General features: G+C 41.5%; 1 protein-coding gene across 1 annotated transcript in view; it reads right to left on the bottom strand.

The window, feature by feature from the left end:
* Positions 1 to 5,558, bottom strand: part of TES (testin LIM domain protein) — a 32,950-nt gene extending 27,392 nt beyond the window's left edge. Inside the window, exon 1 of the mRNA XM_036424853.2 lies at positions 5,413 to 5,558. Coding sequence (XP_036280746.1) covers positions 5,413 to 5,439 — 27 coding nt within the window. The 5' untranslated portion in view covers positions 5,440 to 5,558. The remainder of the gene's footprint in view (positions 1 to 5,412) is intronic.
* Positions 5,559 to 23,788: the final 18,230 nt, after the last annotated feature.

Here is a 23,788-nt window from a genome sequence, read left to right as displayed (position 1 = left end):
GGCTGGCAAGGGCAGGCAGAAGCTTGGCTTCCTCCGTTGCCTAGGAAACCCAAGCTTCCCTCCTCTCTGTGGCCGTAGCCTTCTTGGTTGGGTTTATTTGCATACTCGCTCTGATTGGCTGGTGAGCATGGCTGGTGGTGTAGCGGAGTGATGGTTAATTTGCATATTACTCTTTTATTAGATAGCCTTGATTTCAGAGAAGGAGAGGAAGAGATAGAAACATCAACTATGAGAGAAATATTTCCTGCACACCCCCTGCTGGGGATAAAGCCTGCAACCCAGGTATATACCTTTGACTGGAATAGAACCTGGGACCCTTCAGTCCACAGGTTGACACTCTATCAACTGAGCAAAACCAGCTAGGGCAGCCTTCAATTCTTAGCAAACTACCTAAGGATCAGAGAAATTAGTTCCTTAAATTATGCTCTTATCCCTTTTTAATATCCTATATAATAAAGCTGTGATATGCAAATTGACCATCACACCCTCGTATAAGATGGCTGCCCCCATGTGGTCAAAGATGGTCACCATAAGATGGCTGGCAGGGGAGGACAGTTGTGGGCGATCAGACCAGCAGGAGAGGGCAGTTGGGGGTGACCAGGCCTGCAAGGGAGGGCAGTTGGGTCAACCAGGCCTGAAGGGGAGGGCAGTTTGGGGTGATCTGGCCAGCAGAGGAGCAGTTTAGTGTCCAACAGGCTGGTGGGGGAGTAGATAGGGGGTGATCAGGCTGGCAGATAGAGTAGGTAGGGGTAATCAGGCAGGCAATCAGGTGAGCGGTTGGGAGCCAGTAGTCCTGGACTGTAAAACAGCAGTCCTGGATTGTGAGAGGGATTGGGCCTAAACCAGCAGTCAGACATCCCCCTGAGGGGTCCCAGATTGGAAAGGGTGCAGGCTGGGCACCAGGCCTCTATTATCTAAAATAAAGGTAATAATACCTGGATTCAACCAATTTTTATAGATATATACTGAGTATGACAGAAACATGAAATACTTCCACAGCACTGCTTCCAAAGGTAGTGAGTTTTTGTAGATTTTTACTTCACTTTACTTTTACTTCACTTCCTATTGTGCTAGTTCTCAAAGACAGAGTAAATGCCTCAAGGCAAAGCCCTGGAAGTACCTGGCCCTGCCCTCCATTCTCCCTCGCCTTGCCAATGATTCTTGCAGTAAGACAGGCTTCAAGCAGAAACCCAACTACAGATTTGATTATAAAGTCACTATTGTATTTACTTGCATTTTCCATTTCAATCAGGAGCCACCTAAAAGAAAATACTCATTCTAATTTCTAACAGAAATAATATCTGTGGCTCAATACTTTTTCCAATTGGTTTCACTGTGAGTTTGTTTTGATTTTTTTTGTTGTTGTTGTTGTTTGTTTTTAATAACAAAAGCTTTTAAAACAAGTTTGGATGCTAAGAAAGGGGATTTTTAGTGACCTACAATCTTTAAAATGCATCTCATCTTTTTTTTTAAATCCTCACCAATAATACGTTGTCTTTTAAAATTAATTTTAGGGAGAAAGTGAGAGGGAGAACAAGGGAAAAATATTGATGTGAGAGAGAAATATTGATCAGTTGCCTCCCAATATGGCCAACCAGGATAGAACATGTCACCTCAGTATGTGCCCTGATCGGGAATCAAACCCACCTTTCTAACCAGATGAGCCATCTGGCCAGGATGCATCTCATCTTTTTAAAATAAAATAAAATAAAATAAAATAAAATAAAAAAATAAAATAAAATAAACAAAGAAGAGTATTAGAAAGAAATACAAGAACAGAAGTTCAAAGGCAGAATAAATAAGGTACAAAATTAAAATCCTTGCAGCAATTTCAGACACCATATGGGAATTACTGGAGTTCTGTTTCCGTTTAGCATGGTTCTCTTTCTCTCTGATATGTTTTTAAAGAAAAGAAAAAAGTGATTTTCATGGGAGAGTAACAGACAGGAAAGAGGAAAAGAGCTGGCTGTGGGCCATGCTTTACCATTCACCCCAAAATGAGACTGTCCTGCTTTCCAAAGCCATTGTTTTTCTCCAAGTACACACAGGCTCTACTTATACAAAGCCAGTTATAATGAAGAGACTGAGACATAAGGAGGAAATATAAATGTACAAATCAGAAGATAGTGCAGAGATGTAAAGGTCAAATTCTTCTCTAAAATATTAAAACAAAAACTCTTGCATAACCAAACTAGCTCCCACATCCTAGCAACAACTCAATTACTTCAAACAAAACAAAACATAGTAAAATCTAATTGTGAAAACCCCTTGTCTTTGTGATGGGGGGTTTTACCTTGTAATTAACCCTAATGTGTGCAAATGATAAATGGAAGCCAACTTCTCCTTTTATAAACCAAGAATCCTAAAAATAGGAGCATTCACTTCATTTGTGGTGGAATAAAGATAACCCTCTTTAATTCTTATACAAAATGTTAATGGGAAAAAATAACATCTTTCATCTACCTGGGGGAAATTCCTTATGAAAAAATCATATAAGGGTTTTAGAAGGGGGAAATGCCACATATCTTAAAACAGAAGTCAAATTTAGTTTTATTTAAATAGTTGGTTGTGTCTTTGCTCCAACCTCTGACCTGGCTTTTTAAAAGTTACAGGCAAACTGTTACTGTTCTTGTTTACCCAAGTGAAAAAGGGACCTGAACACTACCTAGGTACCAAAATAGGGTGAGAGGGCTTTGCCAGTAGATCAGAGATAATCTTGTAATGAGTCCTTCTTCTGATGTGTTAGAGTTAAAAAACAATTTATAAAGGGAATGAAAGGGCTTTTTTTTTTTTATTTGTTTTTAGAGTATGACTAAGACTATAAAGTCTATTCCTGGAATGTCTAACCTTTGGACTGGGAAACTTTTTGTGGAACCCACAGAACATCAGTTCTTTCAAGAGTCCTACAAAGCCACAGAGGCGGTATAGTTAGCAGTCTAATTGGACATGTTTGGGATCTTTTAATAGTTTCCAATTGACTGATTGAGGACAAGGTAGTGAAAAAAGGACTTGTTATTGTCATGAAATTATTTATAAAAGTTTTACATTTATGATCCTTTTTCTTAGGGAAGGAAAGGAGGAAAATTAGAGAGACTTTGGTTGAAAAGATAACCTTTTAAAAAGTAAAGGGACGATGAAGGAAAATAATTACACCATATCTCAAGGGCATTATTCATCATAACCCACATTTTAAAACTAAGGAAATGGTTGATAAATAATGTCAGCCTTTTTCTCTTGCAAGCATAAAGTTAATTCTTAACTTTGAATTTTCTTCCTTGAAAATATTTCTTCTTTGTCTCAAGTACTTTTTTTTTCTTTTTAAAAATTGATTTTATTGGGATGACATTGGTTAATAAAATTATATAGGTTTCACGTGTATATTTCTATATTACATCATCTGTATACTGTATTGTGTGCCCACCAGTCAAAGTCAAATCTTCTTTCATCACCATATTCAAATATCTTCCAAATCATTTTAGATGTTGACTGTCTTTTTTTTTTTTTTTTTAAATACATTCCTACTGATTTTTCAGAGAGGAAGAGAGAGTGATAGAGTTAGAAACATCAATGAGAGAGAATCATGGATCAGCTGCCTCCTGCACACCCCCCACTGGGGACGTGCCCGCAACCAAGGTACATGCCCTTAACAGGAATCGAACCTGGGACCTTCCAGTCCGCAGGCCGATGCTCTATCCATTGAGCCAAACCGGTTTTGGCATGCCTGTCTTTTCTTAAGTAGACTTTATTTTTCAGAGCAGTGTTAGGTTCACAGCAAAACTGAGCAGAAAACAGAGTTCCCATACATCTGTCTCACACACAACTTCCTCCAGTACCAACACCCCACCACAGTGGTGTATTTGTCACAAACGAACCTACCTGGACGCATCATTATCCCCCAAAGTCCAGTTTTTATCAGTGTTCATTGTTGGCGTTTTTCATTCTATGGGTCTTGACAAATATATAATGACATGTAGCCACCATTACAGTAACGAACAAAACAACTTCACTGGCCTAATAAAAAACCTCTCTTTGCTAGTCAGCCCTCCCTCGCCAAAGAATATGGACTTCTAAAAGTAGTTTTGAATCAATATTTATAAGCATTAAAGACCCCTCCAAACTTTAGACAAATAGTCAATTAAGTAACTGGTACCCATTTAAAAAACAATGTCCCTCAGCACAAGGTTAACTAAGCAGCAACCAAAATGCTTTCTTAGTGGCAAGCAATATCAACGACAACAAAACATGAGTGTCATTTAAAAGCAAATAAGAGAACTAAGAAACCAAGTGGGAAAAGATTGGAAGGCAATCGCACTACTCGCATAATTTACATTTTCTTTTCCAGTCCTTGGGGTGCCTTGGAATGCTGGTTCCCATAAGGGACGCACTGTTTTACCACTGCCAAGATTTTCACAGGCTTCCTTCCTAACCTAATATCTGAACTTTCATACCTTTTCAAAAATCCAATTTGGTGGCATGAACAGAATTCACGCTCAGGTCAGGACTGTGTCTTTAGAAGATACAGTAATAGCTAGCAGAGTGGGCAGGAGAAGACCATTAGGTCCTGTTCTCTCTCTGCAAAACTTCCTTCCCTATTTGATAAGGGGCAGCTGGCTTCACTTTATGGCAACGTACACATGAGCAATTCCTTGGAACCTGACCTGACACACAGGGATCATGCCACCGGAATGTGACATCAGCTTTCCCTTATGAGTCACAGCCTGGACCCCATCCTCTTCTCCCAGGAGACAGAGGCGAGGCTCCCGCAAAAGGGGTGGTGCCTGGGGTCCCTGCGGGCATCCTCTCTGGGCGCCGAGAGCACCGTGACCACCGCCTTTGGGGCTCGCTGCCCAGAGGGAGGACGTGTTCTTTTTAACAGATAACTTCCCAGGAGGGAGGCAGAGCTTCGGGAGTCAAGAAATGAATGACCATACATACACACACACACATACACACACACACACACACCCCACAATAATCGCTTTTCGGGGTGTCACCCCCTCGGTGGGAAGCCAGCGCCTTGAATCCGCACTCACTCCGGGGAGCCCCCCGCAGCCTCGCTGGGCGGGGCGGGCTGGCGGTCCAGGCACCCCGATATCTAAGCCGCAGAGGCCACCTGAACTTCCCGAGGCCGGAAGAAGGGGTGTCGGGGTGTCTCCGGACGAGCCCCTCCGCTCCCCCATTTCTCTCTGGCGGCGCAGCTGACACCGCTCAGGAAAGTTTCAAATACTTCCAGCCACGGCCGCCACGCCGTCAGACCGGGGGGAGGGGGGGGGGGAGGGTAGGGAGGGGCGGGGGAGCCGCGATTTCAGGGGCGGCCGGGCATCCCCTGTACCCCGGGGCAGGTACCTGGGCCCCAGGCCCGGGCCCCACCCCGCCCGCGGCCAGGTGTGGGGCGCCCGCCCCCCGCCCTACCTTCTTCACTTTGGCCTCCAGCTCCATGTCGGGGTTCGGGGTCCTGCGCCCGCCCAGGCGCTCAGCACGGGTCCGCCCGGCCGCCGGCCGCGGGGAGGAGGTCGGGGGGACTGCGGGGACGCGGCACCGTCCAACTTCCGCACCGCCGCCTCCCGCGGAGCCGGGAACAAAGAGGCGCGGGCAGCCAATGGCAGCGGGGCGGCGCCGGGCCGCGGCCAATCAGCGAGCGCCGCAGGCACCTAGAGCGGCGGAATGCGGCGCCGCCAAGGTGAGGGGGCGGGGCCGCCAAGGTGAGGGGGCGGGGCCACGGCCGGCGGCGCCGGGAACGCCCCGGGCGGCCGGGCTGGGACCCCGGCTGCGCAGGGCCGGGTCACTGCGGACCCGGTAACGCCCGGGCCCGGGCCTCCGGGTTCACAGGAGCCAGAGCCCGTCCCGTCCTGGCAGCTGGGACCCGGCCTGCTGTCCACCTGTGTGCCCAGGAGCGCTATCCGGCCACGGGCTTCTGGGACTGCGATCAGGGCTGGGGGAGGCAGAGATGCTGGAGGATGCGCATGGCACCCACGTCTCACTGTGGAATGTGCAGGTAGCCTTTGCGCAAAATGCGTTCTGCACAGTCCCAGCACTGACAGAGGATATAGGATAGGATGGAACACCTGACACCTAATTTTATTAACCAATGTCACCCCAGTAAACTCAATACCTAAGTAAACGTAGGGACTTAGGGTTTGATCCTAGGGCGGAGGGAGAGAGACTTGGGGTTCTAAGTGGGAACCCTGGGAGCATGGTTTAAAAAAAGGGGGGGTGGGGTGAGCATCATCTCATAGTCTCAGCATCAGTGAAGATTGTTATGTATGTTTTCTGAGCATTTGATTGTTCCAAAGTGGGAATGGTGTGGGAATGGTGTGGGGGTGGTGTGGGGATGGTGTGGGGATGGTGTAAGGCACCTGTGTCAAACACAAGGCCCGTGGGCCAAATCCGTCCCGCCAGGCCTTGCAATGTGGCCCGCACCGCGCTGTCATCACTGCACTCCGCTGCGTTTCCATCACAGTGACAGTTTATGACTGTTCAGTAAACCATTCGGCCCGCGATTTAGGCTGGATTTTAGATTTTGGCCCCTTCTCTGATTGAATTCGACACCCCTAGTGTAAGGGATGGTGTAGGAATGGTGTGGGGGTGGTGTAGGGATGGTGTAGGAATGGTGCGGGGATGGTGTGGGGATGGTGTAGGGATGGTGTAGGAATGGTGTGGGGGTGGTGTAGGGATGGTGTAGGAATGGTGTGGGGGGGGTGTAGGGATGATGTGGGGATGGTGTAGAGATGGTGTAGGAATGGTGTGGGGGTGGTGTGGGGATGGTGTGGGGGTGGTGTAGGGATGGTGTGGGGGTGGTGTAGGAATGGTGTGGGGGTGGTGTAGGGATGGTGTGGGGGTGGTGTGGGGATGGTGCGGGAATGGTGTGGGGATGGTGCAGGAATGGTGCGGGGATGGTGTGGGGGTGGTGGGGTGGTGTGGGGATGGTGTGGGAATGGTGTGGGGATGGTGAGACAGGTGGTGTCTTTCCTTCGGAAGTGGGGGCTTCCTGACCCTGCTGTGGGGAGTGTGTGAGGCTGCTCAGGTGTCTCCTGCTTGGGGAAGCAGTCTCACAGCTCTAGCAAGCCGGCTGGAGCACCAGCATGGATCCGTGTCATGGCCTCATTTGGGGACAATTGAAATAAACAGCCTCAGGTTGGAGGATCTGGAAGGGATCCTAGAGGGTGTTGAGTCTGGCTTTCTAATTTTACAGGAAGCTGCGATACCAGAGATGCAAAGACCTGCTCAATTGCTGAGTCTCTTGGGACAGTTAGTGTTCATAAGTATTTAAGCAATATATCCAGCATGTTTGAGAATGCAAACAGCATTTTCACTAAGTAAGAGAGAAAAGTCCAGGTTTTGTTTGATGTTATAAATATATATATGCTGGACAGCAGATGACTTCCTAATCTGCAACCTTTTATTTTTTTTAAGGAAAAAGTCTCTAATGGGAGAAAGGGAGGATCTATGTATACTTTCAACAAAAAAAAGGTTTGCAAAATAAAATGAGAGTCTCACCCAGCTGGGTGGCTCAGTTGGTTGAGCTTCCTCCCATGCACCAAAAAGGTTACGGGTTCGATTCCCTATCAAGGCACACACCTGGGTTGTGAGCTCCATGCCTGGTCAGGGCACATATGGAAGACAACTGATGCTTCTCTCTTTATCTCTGTCCCTTCTTCTCTCTCTAAGTCCAGTAAAAATATCCTCTGGTGAAGATTAAATAAGTAAATAAATAATAAAAGAAAGAAAAGAAATGAAAACAATCCCAAATAAAGTAGATGTTTGGGTCCAGATGTCTTTCCCCTTTGCCTCCAAAAATTTGGTAACTGAAAACATTCAAAATTTATTTTAAGCCAACACTTCAACCCTTTGCCTATTTAGCTATTTGTTAGCATTATTCAATACAACATTGATTTATAATGTTTCCTTATCCTATTAATAAACTAAAAGTGGAATGACCAAAATGGATTATTCCTCAGTTGGAGCAAATCTTTCCCATCCTGTTTTCTCAGAGCATCCTAAAACCTTGGTCCCCTACAATGTTTATCCAGTGTAAAATCCATTGACATGAGTTTATGACAAGGCAATTCAGTCTCTTTCGGGGAGATTAACAGATGGAAAATATCCAGTAAAACCGTTTAAATAAGGGATCAAACAAATGTAATAAAAAATTTTGGCTTGGTTGGTGGGATTTCAGAGATGACACTAAGGAATCTATAACCTTTAAAAATTGATTTTAACTATTACCTTCTGCCCTTCCTCTCCTCCCTGCCCACCTCCAGCATCATTTTTGTATGTGTATCATTGGCAAGGATGGAAGTTGAAATTCAGTGATTTCTATCCAGACTCATTACTGTACAAATTATACAGAAAATAAAATTGAGGTGAATAAGTGCTAAGTTAGGAGGCTTAGATTGTGAGTCCCTATTCAGCTATTAAAGTGTAAGCTAGATATTAATGTGCTAGAACTGCCCTATGTGGTGACTAGATTGTTGATAGAGAATGAATAGCAGATGGTACATATGTTTCTGGCTTGATCACCTTTGTAGATAATTCAGGAAAAAAGAAAATATAGAATGAGGGGCAGGATTTTGTTTAGTTTTGCTTTATTTGGGGGATGGTGGAGCTAAAGAGCACTGTTTTAAATATATTGGATTTTAGGTTGGGATATTGAAGTAGCTACCTAAATACAAGATGAGATATGGACTGGAATAGTGATTTAGGAGTAAACATCCTAAAATAAAGAAAACATGCACATTATAAATCAATGTTGTATTAAATAATGCTAACAAATAGCTAAGTAGGCAAAGGATTGAAGTGTCGGCTTAAAATAAATTTTGAGCCGAAACCGGTTTGGCTCAATGGATAGAGCGTTGGCTTGGGGACAGAAGGGACCCGGGTTCGATTCCGGTCAAGGGCATGTACCTTGGTTGCGGGCATATCCCCGGTAGGGGGTGTGCAAGAGGCAGCTGATCGATGATTCTCTCTCATTGATGTTTCTCTCTATCTCTCTCCCTTCCTCTCTGTACAAAATAAATAAAATATATTAAAAAAAATTTTTTTTGAATGTTTTCAGTTACCAAATAATTGAAAACTACAGTGGCTTAAGATTAGCATGGGAAGTTGCAAAATAAGAGAATATCAGTGACTATAATTGAGCAAAACTGACCAAGAAAAGCACAGAAAGGAAATGAGGGTGAGAAAAACAAAACAAAACAAAACACTATTATAGTGGAGTCCCAATGACCAAGAGAGAAAATTCAAGAAAAAATTAGTCAACAATATCAAATTGTAGAGGAGGATCAAATACCCATTGGATTTAACAAAAAGAAAATCATTAGTAAATTTGGGAAATGCCAGCTGTTAGACATGAACAGAGCAAGGACGATGGGCTAAGTACAGAAACTCACCAGGGCAGAAAGTTCCAGATGCCTAGCAAAGGGCAAAACTGGGAAAACAAGAACCTCACCTTCAGGGTAATCTATTTTCCCCTAGCACAGTGGTGAGTAAACTGCGGCTCACAAGCTGCGGTTTGCTGCTCTGTTGACTAATGAGTTTGCCAACCACTGCTAAGACATTACCCTTACCCAGAAGTTTTGACTTCAGGTTAAAGACATTAGTACATTATTAAAATGTTTTTTAAATATTTTTCCCTAAGGCTGTGGTTGGCAAACTCATTAGTTAACAGAGCGGCAAACCATGGTTCGCAAGCCGCAGTTTGCTGACCACTGCCCTAGCATATACTGGTCACGTAGTTTGGACTCCTGATCTTTCATATCACCAGTCAGATGGTTTAGACCCCTGACCTTTTCCTCCCTAAAGATAACATGTAGGCCTCCATTGTATTTCAGCTCCAGGCCCAGAAAAGCAGCAAAACCAGACAAGTGATGTCGTTGCTGCCTCAGGACCCCCTGTCCTGGCATTGACCAATCAGTGGAGACCACAACCCTAAAAGAGAATATCTAAAAAGCTGATCAATATTCTATTGAGACAATCTCCTGAAACCTCCTCTAAGATTTCCACTTGCAAGAAAGAGACAAATAGCTCTAACCGGTTTGGCTTAGTGGATAGAGCATCAGTCTGCAGACTCAAGGTCCCAAATTTGCTTTTGGTCAAGGGCATGTGCCTTAGTTGTGGGCATATACCCAGTAGGGAGTGTGCAGGAGGCACACTCTCATCGATGTTTCTAACTCTCTATCCCTCTCTCTCTCTGTAAAAAAATCAATAAAATATACTGAAAGGAAGGAAGGAAGGGAGGGAGGGAGGGAGGGAGGGAGGGAGAGAGAGAGAGAGAGGGAGGGAGGGAGGGAGGGAGGGAGGGAGGGAGAGAGAGAGAGAGAGAGAGAGAGAGAGAGAGAGAGAGAGAGAGAGAAAGAAAGAAAGAAAGAAAGAAAGAAAGAAAGAAAGAAAGAAAGAAAGAAAGAAAGAAAGAAAGGACATAGGACTCAGTGCACCCTCCCCCACCAAAGAGCTTGCCAGTGCCATTGCCCCACAGGCACGTACCCCCCAACCTCTAAGGGACCCCATGAAACTTACAAGGGAACAATGGCCAGCAGCTAACCCCTGAACCTGTCTTTCTCCAAGGCCCCCTTTCCTCTGACTTCTCAATGAGCCAGAGCAGCCCAACCTAGACTTTCCCTGTTGCTTCTGTATGCCCTTCCTTGTGTCACTGTCCCAAGTATATTTTTGCTGCCACCATGGGCCCAATACCCTTTGGCCCAATGCTGTATAGCCCTTTCCTTTGGATATTCCCATCCTGTAAGGTCCCAGCTGAGAGGTTTTCGATGCAGAAGCAAGACACAGAATCCAGGCCATTAAAAGGGGGAGGGGGGAAGATTTTAATCTGCGCTCCTGGGCGAAGCTCACTGGTCCGAGGGTGGGCCAGGGAAGTTCGCACCAAAAGGTATGCATAAGTACTTCTTTTATACAGCTGTTTAGGGAGGGGAGGGTGGAGGGCATGAGAGGTGTGGAATTCCTGCCTAGGGCCAGGGGTCTAGGAAGGCCCTAGGAAGGTGCCAGCTAGCCAGCTATCTTTGTCACCATCCACCTTGCAGATGCTTGTATCGGCTCTGGGCTTCCCCCCAGCCTCAACCTAACACATCCTTCATCTCCTTTTCCTTAAATAAATTTGATTTTCTTTAACTACCATCTGAGATGGATATTTAGCCTGCCTGTGTACCACCACCTTTAACCTTTCACCAGCTATAACCCACCTGAAATAGGATAATGGCCAAAATAAGTAATAGAACTGGGTATGGAAAGTTGGAAGAAGTAATAGCGGTATTAGAGAGATAGAAAATATTAGAATTGCTTGATTGGTTTAAGGGGAGGAAAGACAATAAGTCTACAATGACTTTTTTGGCATCTATGCTGGGTGACTGAATATGGTGGATGTATCTCACTCCTTAATGTAAAAAACAGAAAAGAAGGAAGATTGAGAAAGATTAGTGGGTTTAGGGTTGTATGCATTGATTTTTGCAAGGACAATTGGATCTGAGTCTGGTGGTCAAAAGAAAGACCTGGGCTAGAGATACAGATGATTGATTATAAATACACAGGCACATACATACACACAAATACATATGTGCATATAAACACAGACACAGTAAACATACTAAAAGCACTGGGCAGAGGAAACACCAATAGAAAATTTTGTTAAAAATTTGAAAAGAAATGAAGAGAGAAGTATAAAGTATTATAGATAAAGAAACAAACATTGAAAATAGGATAAGACTCATGCAAGGAGTCAGAGACTAGACCAGAGTCCTAACTGGGATCTGACAAGATGGCCAGGCAGCTACGCAGGATTACCAAGGAGACCAGAGTGTTTGCAGGCAGAACTCACTGCCAGCATGAAAACAGAACTAGAGGAGAGCAATTTCTATTATTTCCATGTGGCCCCAGGAATCCCCTTTGAGAGAGGGCCTTTTAAACTTGAACTATTCCTTCCAGAAGAATAACTGATGGCAGCACCTAAAGTATATTTCATGACCAAAATTTCTCACCTTAATGTAGACCAGTTGGGAAGAATATGTTTAGATATTCTGATCGAGAAGTGGTCCCCAGCACTGGAGATTCAGACAGCTCTGCTCTTGATCCAGGCTGTGATCAATGCTCCCCAGCTAGATAATCAATTAGCAAATGATGTAGTGATTTCTATCTGGACTCATTACTCAAGACCAAGGAAGCCCAAGCCATAGAAACAAGTAGACATGGACTAGGCTATGTGCCATGAAGACTTCTAGAATTTAAATTGATCTGATCATCAAGTGTGCATCACTGCTCCTCTCTGCCAAGACTCCTTCCTTTGTTGTTTGCATTTAGTGAGCACAGTCTTAGAAGCATTACAGAACAAAAGTCCACACATCTCCAGTCCTTTGGTGATTAAATGCGCATTAGCAAACCTGTGTCTTGTCCTGATTCACTGTTATAAGGCATGAGCAGAGGCTAGAAATATCTGGAAACATTTAAAAGCAGTGGGCTCTCTCTACTTTTATTCATTTCCCCCATCATGATTTAAGTATAAAACACTGTGAATGAAGTTAATTGTCAAGGTGAGCTGCCAGGGGCATGAATGTTTTTCTTTGTTTTATTATTTGTTTTGAAGGGGGAGGTAGCTTTATGGGCTCTTTTCCTTCCTCTTTTTTTGTGGTGATAAAAGCAGCTAACCCATTCTTTAGAATATGCTCTCTGGCCAAGTCTAGCTTTATGTAGACACAGTAGAAGGACAAGCTTGACTGTTTGAACCAAGATGGGAACATAAAACAAACACCATGGCCCTCACTAATAACACTAGGACTTTGCTGTCAAGTGCAGAATCCTCCCTTCAGGGAAAAGCTTGTGATCATTTTGTATGGCTTGTCTGAAAACTTCTGCAAACCTTATGTTTTAGTAAAATGTTTTTTGTTATTCTTGTTAACATAAAAAAGCCATTGAAACCTGTAAATAATTTTTGTGAGTTTATTTGAGCCAAACTGTCGACATATGCCGGGAAGCAGAACCTTAATGAATTGAGATAATGCTCCGGAGAATGGAGGGTTACATCTGTGTTTATACATTGCGATCAATGGAAAGAGATGTAGGGGAGTTTACATGAAATTTATTGGTGATAGATTAAGGAGGTGGAATAAAGCAAAGCGGGGAAACCTCTGGGATAAGGTAAAAAGTGAAATGATAGATCTGTGCTTCTTTTACAGAGATGGATACAGGATACTTTAACATAATTAACAGTTGACAATTAACTTGATAACAATAACAATGAGGGAATGTCCCAGTGCCATTTGTTATGTCCGGGGTAAAAAGGAAGTTACAAGTTACCCAGACATCTCACAGATATGTTATCTTAGAGACAAAAAGGCAAATGGGTTCAGTGAAGATATAAGTTGATCTTTGTCAGGGAAAATATTGGCCTAGGACATGACTACCCACTATTATCTGCTTGTAGTTAAATATTTAATTTTCAGACCATCTTTTGTGGTTATTTTAGGTCTCTGAGTTTGCAAGACTGCCATGTAGGCCTCCCCTGAGCTTGTCAGGTTAGCATGTATCTCCTTTTGTCCACATTCTAAAGGGTGAAAAATATGATATGAAACTACATATTAAAAGAACTTACTGCATACCTAAAAATATTGACTCAAAATAACCAATATAAGACATATTTTGGTAAAATTACTGGACTTTGAAAAATAGGGGGGGGAAATGTTGGGTATCCCTCTAGATTCAGGGATGGATATGACTGAGAAGCGGAAGAAAAATACATTAGATACTTTCCCAACAATAATCCTTTAGATTATAATAGAGGAGTAACATATTAAAGATATTCAAGAAAGCTAGCACAAGCCAGGATTTTATATGAGATGACTTTCACAAAGAAAGGGCACAGAAAGGTTTTATCAAGGTAGAACTCAGGAAAACAGTTCTCATGCCCCTTCCTGAGGAGTCACACACACACACACATGGCTCGTGTGTGTGTGTGTGTGTGTGTGTGTGTGTCTGTGTGTGTGTGAATCTTTCTTTCCTTTCTTTCATGAAGACACCTTTCACCGGATTGAGAGATCACCCCTAATCCAGCATCACTTCAACTTAACTAATTATATCTGCAAAACACCTATTTCCAAATACGGTCAGATTCTGAGGTTTCAGTAGATAGGAATTTGGGGCAACAATAGTCAACCCACTGCAGTGGAGTACCGAAAGCAACATAGCACAATAAAACTCCTGCTTTGAAAAACAGGCCAATCAGTTGCAAGTACTACATCTTCCAGAATCGGGCATAGCAGAACTAACTTTATTGTCAATGGAATGAGTTCCTTTATATTTCCTTTTAGATGCACTGGCTTGTTACTTCTGAAAGGCTCTTCCTTATCCATTGGCCCTAAAGTGAATGCCAAGCAAGGTATTGTTTGAGATTTTTCTTCTGTAGAATTGTGCTACCATAAAAGCACCTTTTGAAGGATTAGGATATTTGAGATATTCCAATAAGGAAATGAGTGGTAGGCCAGCTTTGCTAGGCTTGAGACTTAAGGTAACCATATGCCTGTCATTTTTATTTCAGCTGAACTTTATATCAGTATTTCTCAACCGTGATACCAATGACATAATGAGCCAGATAATTCTTTGTAGAGGGCTGTTCTGCACATGGTAGGATGTTCAACAGCATCCCTAGTCTTGACTTACTACTAGATGCCAGTAGCACCCTGACCCAGTTGTGACAACCAAAAGAGTCTGAAGGTTGTTTTCCACACAGCAAAATTGTCTCCCATTAGAATTATTTTTTTAAGTATATATATTTTATTGATTTTTTACAGAGAGGAATAGAGAGTTAGAAACATCGATGAGAGAGAATCATCAATCAGCTGCCTCTTGCATACCCCCTACTGGGGATGTGCCCACAACCAAGGTATATGCCCTTGGCCAGAATCAAACCCAGGACCTTTCAGTCCACAGGCTGACGCTCTATCCAGGCGTCCTCAAACTTTTTAAAGTGGGGGCCAGATCACGGTCCCTCAGAGAGCTGGAGGGCCAGACTATATGAACTACTAATTCCTACTGTAACACTTCAGCTGCGCTCACTGCCCAAAAAACCTGGCGGGCCGGATCAGACTCCTCTGCGGGCCGCATGTGGCCCGCTGGCCGTAGTTTGAAGACCCCTGTTTGAGCCAAACCGGTTTCGGCCCATTAGAATTATTTTAAATGATTCCAGAAATCTATAATTTATTGTTGTATAACAAACCACCTCAAAACTTAGTGGCTTTAAACCTCAACAACAAAAATACACATTTATTTTACTCACAAATCTTCAGTTTGAGCAGAAAAGCAAGGATCCTTTGTCCCTGCTGCATGCAACATCAGCTGAGCTGGGTGAACTGCAATAATGCCAGGTGGCTTCACATGAATCACGTTGGGCTGACTGTTGAATGGGATGTTTGCAGGTGGGAGGCCTCTCTGAGCTGCATTGGCCTCTTTGCAGAGTGGTGACTGGGTTGCAAAAGCAGGTGTTCTAAGACCATGAACTGGAATTTATAGCAGTTTAGTGATCTGGCTATGAGAGTCACAAAGTCACTCTCATCTTGCTCTATTGCTTTAGATAATCACAAAGATCTGTTCAAGTTTAAGGGAAGGAGACAGACGCCCACCTTGATGAGAGGATGCTAAAATCACGACTTAAGAAGAGTAGGTATATAGGATGGGAGATGTTGTTGCAATCTTCTTTGGAAAATATAATATGCTACCATGTGTCCTATTGAAATAAAAACTTATTGTACATCACTTCCACATGAAATATAATTATTTCACCTTAAAGATCTTTGAATATACTGAATTCACAGTCTAGTACCTGTCACTTAAATCAAGTCCAAATGTGAATAATGCTCCCGAGGTATAGCTAACTGGCTACAGCTCTCTGAGTATCATTCCTTTTGACCTGAAAAATCTCTGTGATAAAGAAACATAATACCTATCCCTCACACTCACTCAATGTGTAGTGGGAGAGTGCTAGAATATCTGTTATAGATGATCCTTTTGAAAATAGGTTAAATGAGACCCACATAATAGCCACTGTTTTATAGCAATTCTGAAATCCAGCTAGGAACATGTCACTTTCTTGATTAAGATTCATTTCAACTCCTTGGACTGCTTTCTGAAGCATTCTTCCTTTGCCATTAAAAGTACTTCATGTTCTCAACCTGAGCCTCCCATGCAAAAGTTGGGAGCCCAAAAGTCCCTTTCCATTTTGTACTGACTCTTGCCCAGCTGTTATACTGATTTAAAAAGCCTGTGTGGCCCTAGCCAGCTTGGCTCAGTGGATAGAGCATCGGCCTGTGGACTGAAAGGTCCCAGGTTCGATTCTGTTAAGGGCATATGCCTGGGTTGTGGGCTCAGTCCCCAGTGGGGAGTGTGCAGGAGGCAGCCCATCAATGATTCTCTCTCATTGTTGATGTTCTTATCTTTCTCTCTTCCTCTCCCTCTCCCTTTCTCTCTGAAATCAATAAAAATAATTTTTAAAAAATAAAAAGTAAAAAGCTTGTGTGTTTCTCATGTATCAATGTGTACTCCATTCCATTAAGCCAAAGCCACACCCACAAACTCTTTGATATTACTTTTCTCTATCTTGTGCTCCTAGTGTGAGATTTCCATGGGATAGCACATTTAGTATTCTTTAGTATTCTTAGAAACTCTTTTAAATGCAGATTTACTCCTGAGATCCTTCAGGAGCTCTCTGTCTGCAAGGTTATATATGAGTCACTATGTTAGGTATTTCTGAAGTCTTAACAAAGGCTCTTACACACCATTCTGGATTTTATCATTACCCAGAAATCACTTCTTAATTCTTCATTTTAAAAAATTGCCATGAAAATGCTGGGTATAAGGAACAACTTTACTTTGAATTCAGAAAACACTAGCCCTTTAGCTTCATCTGATTCCTACAAGCCCTTTAGATTTTCAAATAGTAACCTCAAGACCCTTCAAGTTTCTCCTCACTTTTGCCAAAGCCAGTGTCACATGTTTTAGATTTTTTTTGGCAGCACTCTACTTCAAGAGTCCAAAAGCTGGTGTAGTGTGTATTGCTTTGTACAGAGGCACCACAAAGTTATTTCCCTAAAATAGCCATGTTAGTAGGCTTAGATAGGATCTTGGACAGAACATAGTGGGAAAGTCTGGTTCCATGATGTCTGAGGGTTTAGCTGGAGGTCTTGGAGGCTGGGGATGACACAGTGGGAGCTAAAATCAGATGGATGTATCTTCACATGCCTGGTTGATGCTGGCTGTTGACCAAGACTCCACAAGGATATCTAATATATATATGATCTCTCCATGTGTTATTTCTGCATTGGTTAGTTTGAATTTCTTCACAGCAAAGTAGCTGGATTCCAAGAATGAATATCTCAGAGAGCAAGGTGGACATGTATGGCCTCTTTCTGAATGAGCCTTCTGAGCAGTAGTTAACTCAGCAAACTTGGGTTGTTCAAAACCTGAACATTCTAAATAAAGACTGGCTCTGACTGGATCCTAAGAGATACCCTCTCTAAACCCTTGGAATATTCTACCTGATAAGAATGTCATTGTAGCCAAAACCGGTTTGCTCAGTGGATAGAGCGTTGTTCTGCGGACTGAAAGGTCCCAGGTTCGATTCCGGTCAAGGGCATGTACGTTGGTTGCGGGTAGGGGATGTTGGTTGCGGGCAGCTAGTCGATGTTTCTCTCTCATCGATGTTTCTAGTTCTCTATCTCTCTCATTTCCTCTCTGTAAAAAAATCAATAAAATATATTTAATAAAAAAAAAGAAAAGAATGTCATTGTATACCTGGAGACTTAGAGCATACCAAAAATGTGGCCTGTGGTAAGGACGGTGGGCCATGCTGTATCAGTTTGATCACTTAAGAAGCTATAAGCAAAGTAACTAAGGCACACAAACAGGCACTCAATACTTATGTGAATGGCCACCAATAATAACACTAAACAACAATGCCCAGGTGAGCTTTCCTGGTTGACAATACTTCAGGAGTTTTGTCACTCCAGCTGGGCTCAGTGCTGTGTTTAAACTCCACTTAGAGAAGACTACTAGGAAACCATGCCTGGTTTCTCCAAGATTCTGCCTGCATTTTTTCCTTTGCTCATTTTAATTATTATAATTATTTAATTTATTGTTTCACTTCAATAAACTATAAATATAGTGGATTTTCTGAATTCTGTAAACTCCACTGAATCATTAAAACTGAGTGCAGCCTTGGAGACCCAAGACATAGGAAAGGCTTGTTTCTTTTCCATGAGCCTGGAACTTTATCTGGAAGACTTGAAACATTGTTGTGGGATAGCATTATCGGAAGGTACTTTCACGTGTGTCATCGATGATGGTGTAGACTAGTACCATTAGCAAGAGCATGGACAAATGTCCTCTGCATGTGTCCTTTCTGCATGGCTACTTCTAACTTCTTCACACTTTGTAGCTGGGTTCTAAGAACAAATATCCCAAGAGAGCAAGGTGGAATTGCATGGCAACTTTCTAAACTAGCCTCATAAGTCTCATGGCATCACTTTCACATTTTATTTTTATTTTTATTTTTATTTTTTGTCAAGGCAGGCACAGAGGTCCACTAAGGACCAAGGACACATAGGTATTATGCAATAGGAAGAATGTCAATATCACATAGTAAGAATGTGGTATGGGAGATATTTTGTGGCCATCTTTGGAAAATAAAATGTGCGTGTTCCTAAAGTAAAAATCTTTGTATCTCTAGTTTTTAGTAATAGATTTTATCCTTTAGCAGAAATTTTGGGTCCCTATCTACCCCTCTTATCCTCAATTTAATTGCCTATTCTAGGCCACTGACTTAGAAAACCAGATGTAAAGCTTCACTCTGCTGCTGTGCTGATACCCGGTTACCGTGTTTTGAAATGAGGGCTTGGAAAGGGAGTCAGGCATAGGACACAGAAGATAATTTAGGGAGCCATGGGAGATTAAGTGATCCCCATTTCTCTGGCTCCTTCTAAAAGCACCACGCACACTGTACTGGGTATAGGACAGAGTGCTCAGACTTCGTAATTCAGCAGGATTTCTGACCTTCCACTACATTGGATTTCTGATGACAGGTGGAAAAGGCGTGTTTTGACAAAACTATTTATTGATCCCAATAGTCATTTTTTCTTTCTGATGAGCCAGCTTGGATCCTTGTTTGTCCCTATCTTGTACTTACTGAAGATTGTAAGGAGTCAGTCACCTGTATGGCTTGTGGCCTAACAGGAAAGTAAAAAGAAATACTCTCTTACTATAGTTTACAGAGCACGTTGCTAACACTATGGCCTCACTCCCCCAACAGGATCACATTTTTTTTTCTTTGCAGTATCCCACTGTTCTTAATGACTTACCATTATCTAATTTCACATGACAAAAGCACAATTTGGACTTGTTTAAACCAATTGGGATGTGCTAGCTTTATAAGAATTCTCTCTCCTTCCTTCCCTCACTCTCACTCTCTTCTCTCCCACTCTCCTTCTACCTTTTTTTATAGCATTTTGGATTCATTCTCTCAGACTAGCTTCTTCATGTCATGAGGGACACAACTTTAGAATACTTCCAGGTCTCATCTTCCATAACCAAACAAAAGGTGGCTCTTCTTTACAAGTTCAAGTTTGAAAATTCCTTGGAATGATCTCATTCCTATTCTCATTAAAATGAGGTGTCACAAGGTATTGTTATCCACTTCTTTTCCTTGTAATCTTAAGGCAAATACTGGCACAGGTGCTCATTTTTCTACTCTAGGAACAAAACTTTCTAAAAATTATTTTGATTGGGAAAACTCCACACTATTTTACCAATAGTAAGATTTATTTTTAACCTAAGACCAGAGCATTGAGGAATACCTTTTGGATTGCAAGATGTATTTAGAAATGATGTAAAAAGCAGATATTAAAGATATAATCTGCCTCTTCCACAAGTCAATGTTCAAATTTAACAATGATGCTAACCAAGTATTTTTCTCACCACTTCCCTAGACAAACAAGGCAAATGTGATATAAAAGTATGACACATTATAGCATTAGAGCTTATTGAGGTAACTGGTGTGGAATCCTTGTGTGTCTTGGAATGGAGAATTTTACATCATTTTGAAAATAAATGCAGGGAATAATGAGTGATATTTATGGAATTATTATCTATGTCAACAGGGTCCCTGGGTAGAATAATACGTTTTATCAATAAACAATGAGGGCATTTTTGGTTTAACTCAGAAATAAAAACAGCTGTGGAAACATTCTGTGAATAAGAAACCATGAGCACTGCCGTAGACTGAATGTTTATGTCTGCTCCAGATTCCTATACTGAAACCCAATCCCCACAGTGACGATGTTAATAGGAGCTAGGGCCTTTGGGAGATAACTAGGTCATGAGGGCAGACCCTTCCAGGAGAGGATTAATGTGCTTATAGAAGAGATCTCAGTTACCCTTCTCCCCCACTCACCCTTTTACTAGGTGAGACCACAGCAGGAAGACTGCTGACTCTGAACCAAGGAATAGGCTCTCACTAGACAGCCAGTTTTTGTTGAAGTAACCCAGTCTATGCTATTTTTTAAAAAAATATATATTTTATTTATTTTTTACAGAGAGAAAGGGAGAGAGATAGAGAGCCAGAAACATCGATGAGAGAGAAACATCCACCAGCCGCCTCCTGCACACCTCCCACTGGGGATGTGCCTGCAACCAAAGTATATGCCCTTGACTGGAATCGAACCCCAGGACCTTTCAGTCTGCAGACTGATGCTCTACCACTGAGCCAAATCGGTTTTGGCTATGCTACTTTTGCTATAGCAGCCGAACAGACTAAAACAAGACCTATGCAAAAGCTAAACAAATATAATAATCTTACATTCTTTTAGCCATTGTAGCAAATTATTTTCTGAAGATCATAATTATGACTCTTCTAGGAGACAGCTAGAGCAGTGTTTTAGGGCAGAAACAGAGACAGTGGCTTATATGTGAAATACAGTACTCAGTGCAGTTCTACAAGGCTCAAACCTCACAGACACTTTAACTGCACATTAATTATAACACAACCTTTTGCCTTAATAATATGCAGTATTACTACTTATTAGCAAAAACCACAATTTTGATTCCTAGTAGAAGATTTCTTTAGCTAACATACTGTCACTTAATAACTTATTTCTTTAAAAATTTACACAAGATCTCACTTTTAAACTGATTTTCTTTGGGTAGAGCATTTCCTAAGAACTCAATATGTTATGACTAATGGAAATGTGCACTTTTAAGGCGGCCTCTTTGCTGTAATATAAATATGAGTTTCTGGCAAGCCTCAGTGTAATTTATTTGTCGTAAGTTGAATCAGCCCTAAAAAGGGATGGCACAAGTGTATTGGTGACTATTTTGTGTACAGCTTCTGTAATAGCTGGATAAGGAAGAAAACCAATTATAGTTCTGAAAGAGATATAAATTTTGTTCATTTAAAACCCAGGCTGTTGAGCTCTGGATAACGCTGTAGTGTGGAATGCATTCTGGAGGCTTTTACCGTAAGTGGATGTTCTAACACCTCTAGATGTTTATCGGTTAAACAAATGACTTAGTCAAAATAATGGTGTTAGAGATGCCAAATATGGCCAAGCCACTCTTTTGGAACGTGTGAAGAGTAAATTGCGCAATAAAATTTCATCACATTTCATCTGTTTTTTGATAGATCTCAGAAGCTATATACGTATTCATGGGCACAGGAGAAACCCCAAGAGTATCAAAGGGGAATGGATTGACTTGTAAGCTTCTTGTTAAGATTTAATTTCTCCATAAGCTTAAAACATAAAGACATACCCACATTTAAAATATGTACAGCTAATTTTATCCTGTTGCTCCTGCTTTTGGTAAATTCATAGGAAATAAACTATTTCATGTTACATTTCACTGCCTACAGCAGGCGACTAATTACATTCAATTTAATTTAAATCAATTCAATCTATATCCTACTGAGAGCTCATTCCTCTCCTAGTCAATTTGGTAGGTAGCCCAAAGATGTAAGATTATCTTTTTTTCTTTAAACTTCTAGTGTGAAAAGAGTGAGTAAGTAATAGAAAGTAGCTTAATAGCAGCTCATCATTCAATTAATACAAGTTTTAAGTGATAGAAAGATAGGGCTAAAATTTTTTTAAAATAAAATATGTATTAGCATTTTTATAACAGCTCTGTTCATAATTATGAAATACTAGAAATAATCAAAATGCTCATTGTCACTGGAGAAGTTAAATAAGTTGTTTATAGTCACACAATAGAATTTAACACATATGCATCAACAATGATGAATATATAATGATATATTGGAGCATCTAGGTAGCTCCACTTAGAAAAAGGTAGTTAGATCCAGTCTTTATATTATACACTCATAAAAACCCAAAGATTTAAATAAAATCATTTAAATACTGAAAGAAAACATAAGAGAATTTCTTCATAAAATTGGATTATGAAAGCACATTCTAACTTTGATTAAAAATTCTGACCTATTTTATTATTTTTTAAATATATATAATGATTTTGTACAGAAAGGAAGGGAGAGAGACCGAGTTAGAAACATTGATGAGAGAAAGTCATCGATCAGCTGCCTCTTGGACACCCTCTACTGGGGATATGCCCTCAACTAAGGTACATGCCCTTGACAGGAATCTAACCCAGGTTCCTTCAGTCCCCAAGCCGACGCTCTATCCATTGAGCCAAACCGGTTTCAGCATAAAATTCTCACCTATTTTAAAACTCATGAATTAATTACATTAAAAAATCTTTACTGTGGCAAAACTATCATATGAAAAGTCAAAAGACAGATTATAAACCAGAGAGAAAAATTCTTACTTGTGTAATTCTAAGAATTAATATGCTAGGAATTGCTTTTTTAAAGTATCAATCTAAGAGAAAAATGTGCAAAGGAAATGAATAGCTAGTTCACAGATTAAACAAATGACTATGAACATAAGACAAACTTGTACAACATTCTCCTAATAAAAACAATTTCAAATTAAACTACAATGCGATTTTTTTTAACCTATTAGATTATGAAAATCTAGGTTTAATGAAGCAGCTGGTATATAAGTATTCATATATCATTGGTATGAGTATAAAAATGTACATCCTTGGTAATGCATATCAAAATTACAGATGTATACAAACTCCCACATAGGGAGGGGTTCGCAAGTGGGTAACCCCCTGAGGAGGCGGGGGCGGGGGGATCTCCAAATCGAGGAAAACCTGCTCTCTCTAAGATGAGAAAAAACCTAGCAGTAAGTTTCTTTGTCTCTGGATTTATAAATGCTTGTAATTCTTTGTTCATTGTACTTTCTAATTGGACCCTTCCTTATTTTATGTCCTTCATTTTTTCCTAGTTGGCCACTTACCCCTTTTCCCTGCATGGTATTGGTTTCAAAGCTCACCTGGTGCCCCCTCTTCTTCTTCCCCTTTTCTTGTAACTGAAACCATACAGTGTGTTCACTATTTGGGGACTTTGAGCCATCTCTGCCCATCAGGTATGCATTCCTCTGCCCCAGACCCCCTCCCCCTAATCTGCCTCTCCTGTCCCTAAACTCCTTTCAATAGGTTAAAAACTGGGAAGAAAAGGAGTGTTTTTGCTTGAAAGGATTCAAAAGAAATTAATAGGAGTTATTAAGTAAGGCCTCTTGGGAGAAGAGAGACTTAATAAAATTGTTCTTGAAGGGAGTAAATCTCAGGAAATGTAGTTAAGATTTATGTATTGTTTTATAGTTTGTAAAATGTGGCATTTACATGATGTTATATGAAGTCTGGATAGGCAGCAATAGATGTGAGTAGACAT

The sequence above is a fragment of the Pipistrellus kuhlii genome, unplaced genomic scaffold (genome assembly GCF_014108245.1).
Source record: "Pipistrellus kuhlii isolate mPipKuh1 unplaced genomic scaffold, mPipKuh1.p scaffold_m20_p_10, whole genome shotgun sequence".
NCBI classification, from domain to species: Eukaryota; Metazoa; Chordata; class Mammalia; order Chiroptera; family Vespertilionidae; genus Pipistrellus; species Pipistrellus kuhlii.
The sequence above is the reverse complement of the archived record's forward strand: the minus strand, read 5'-3'. Positions and strand labels throughout refer to the sequence as shown.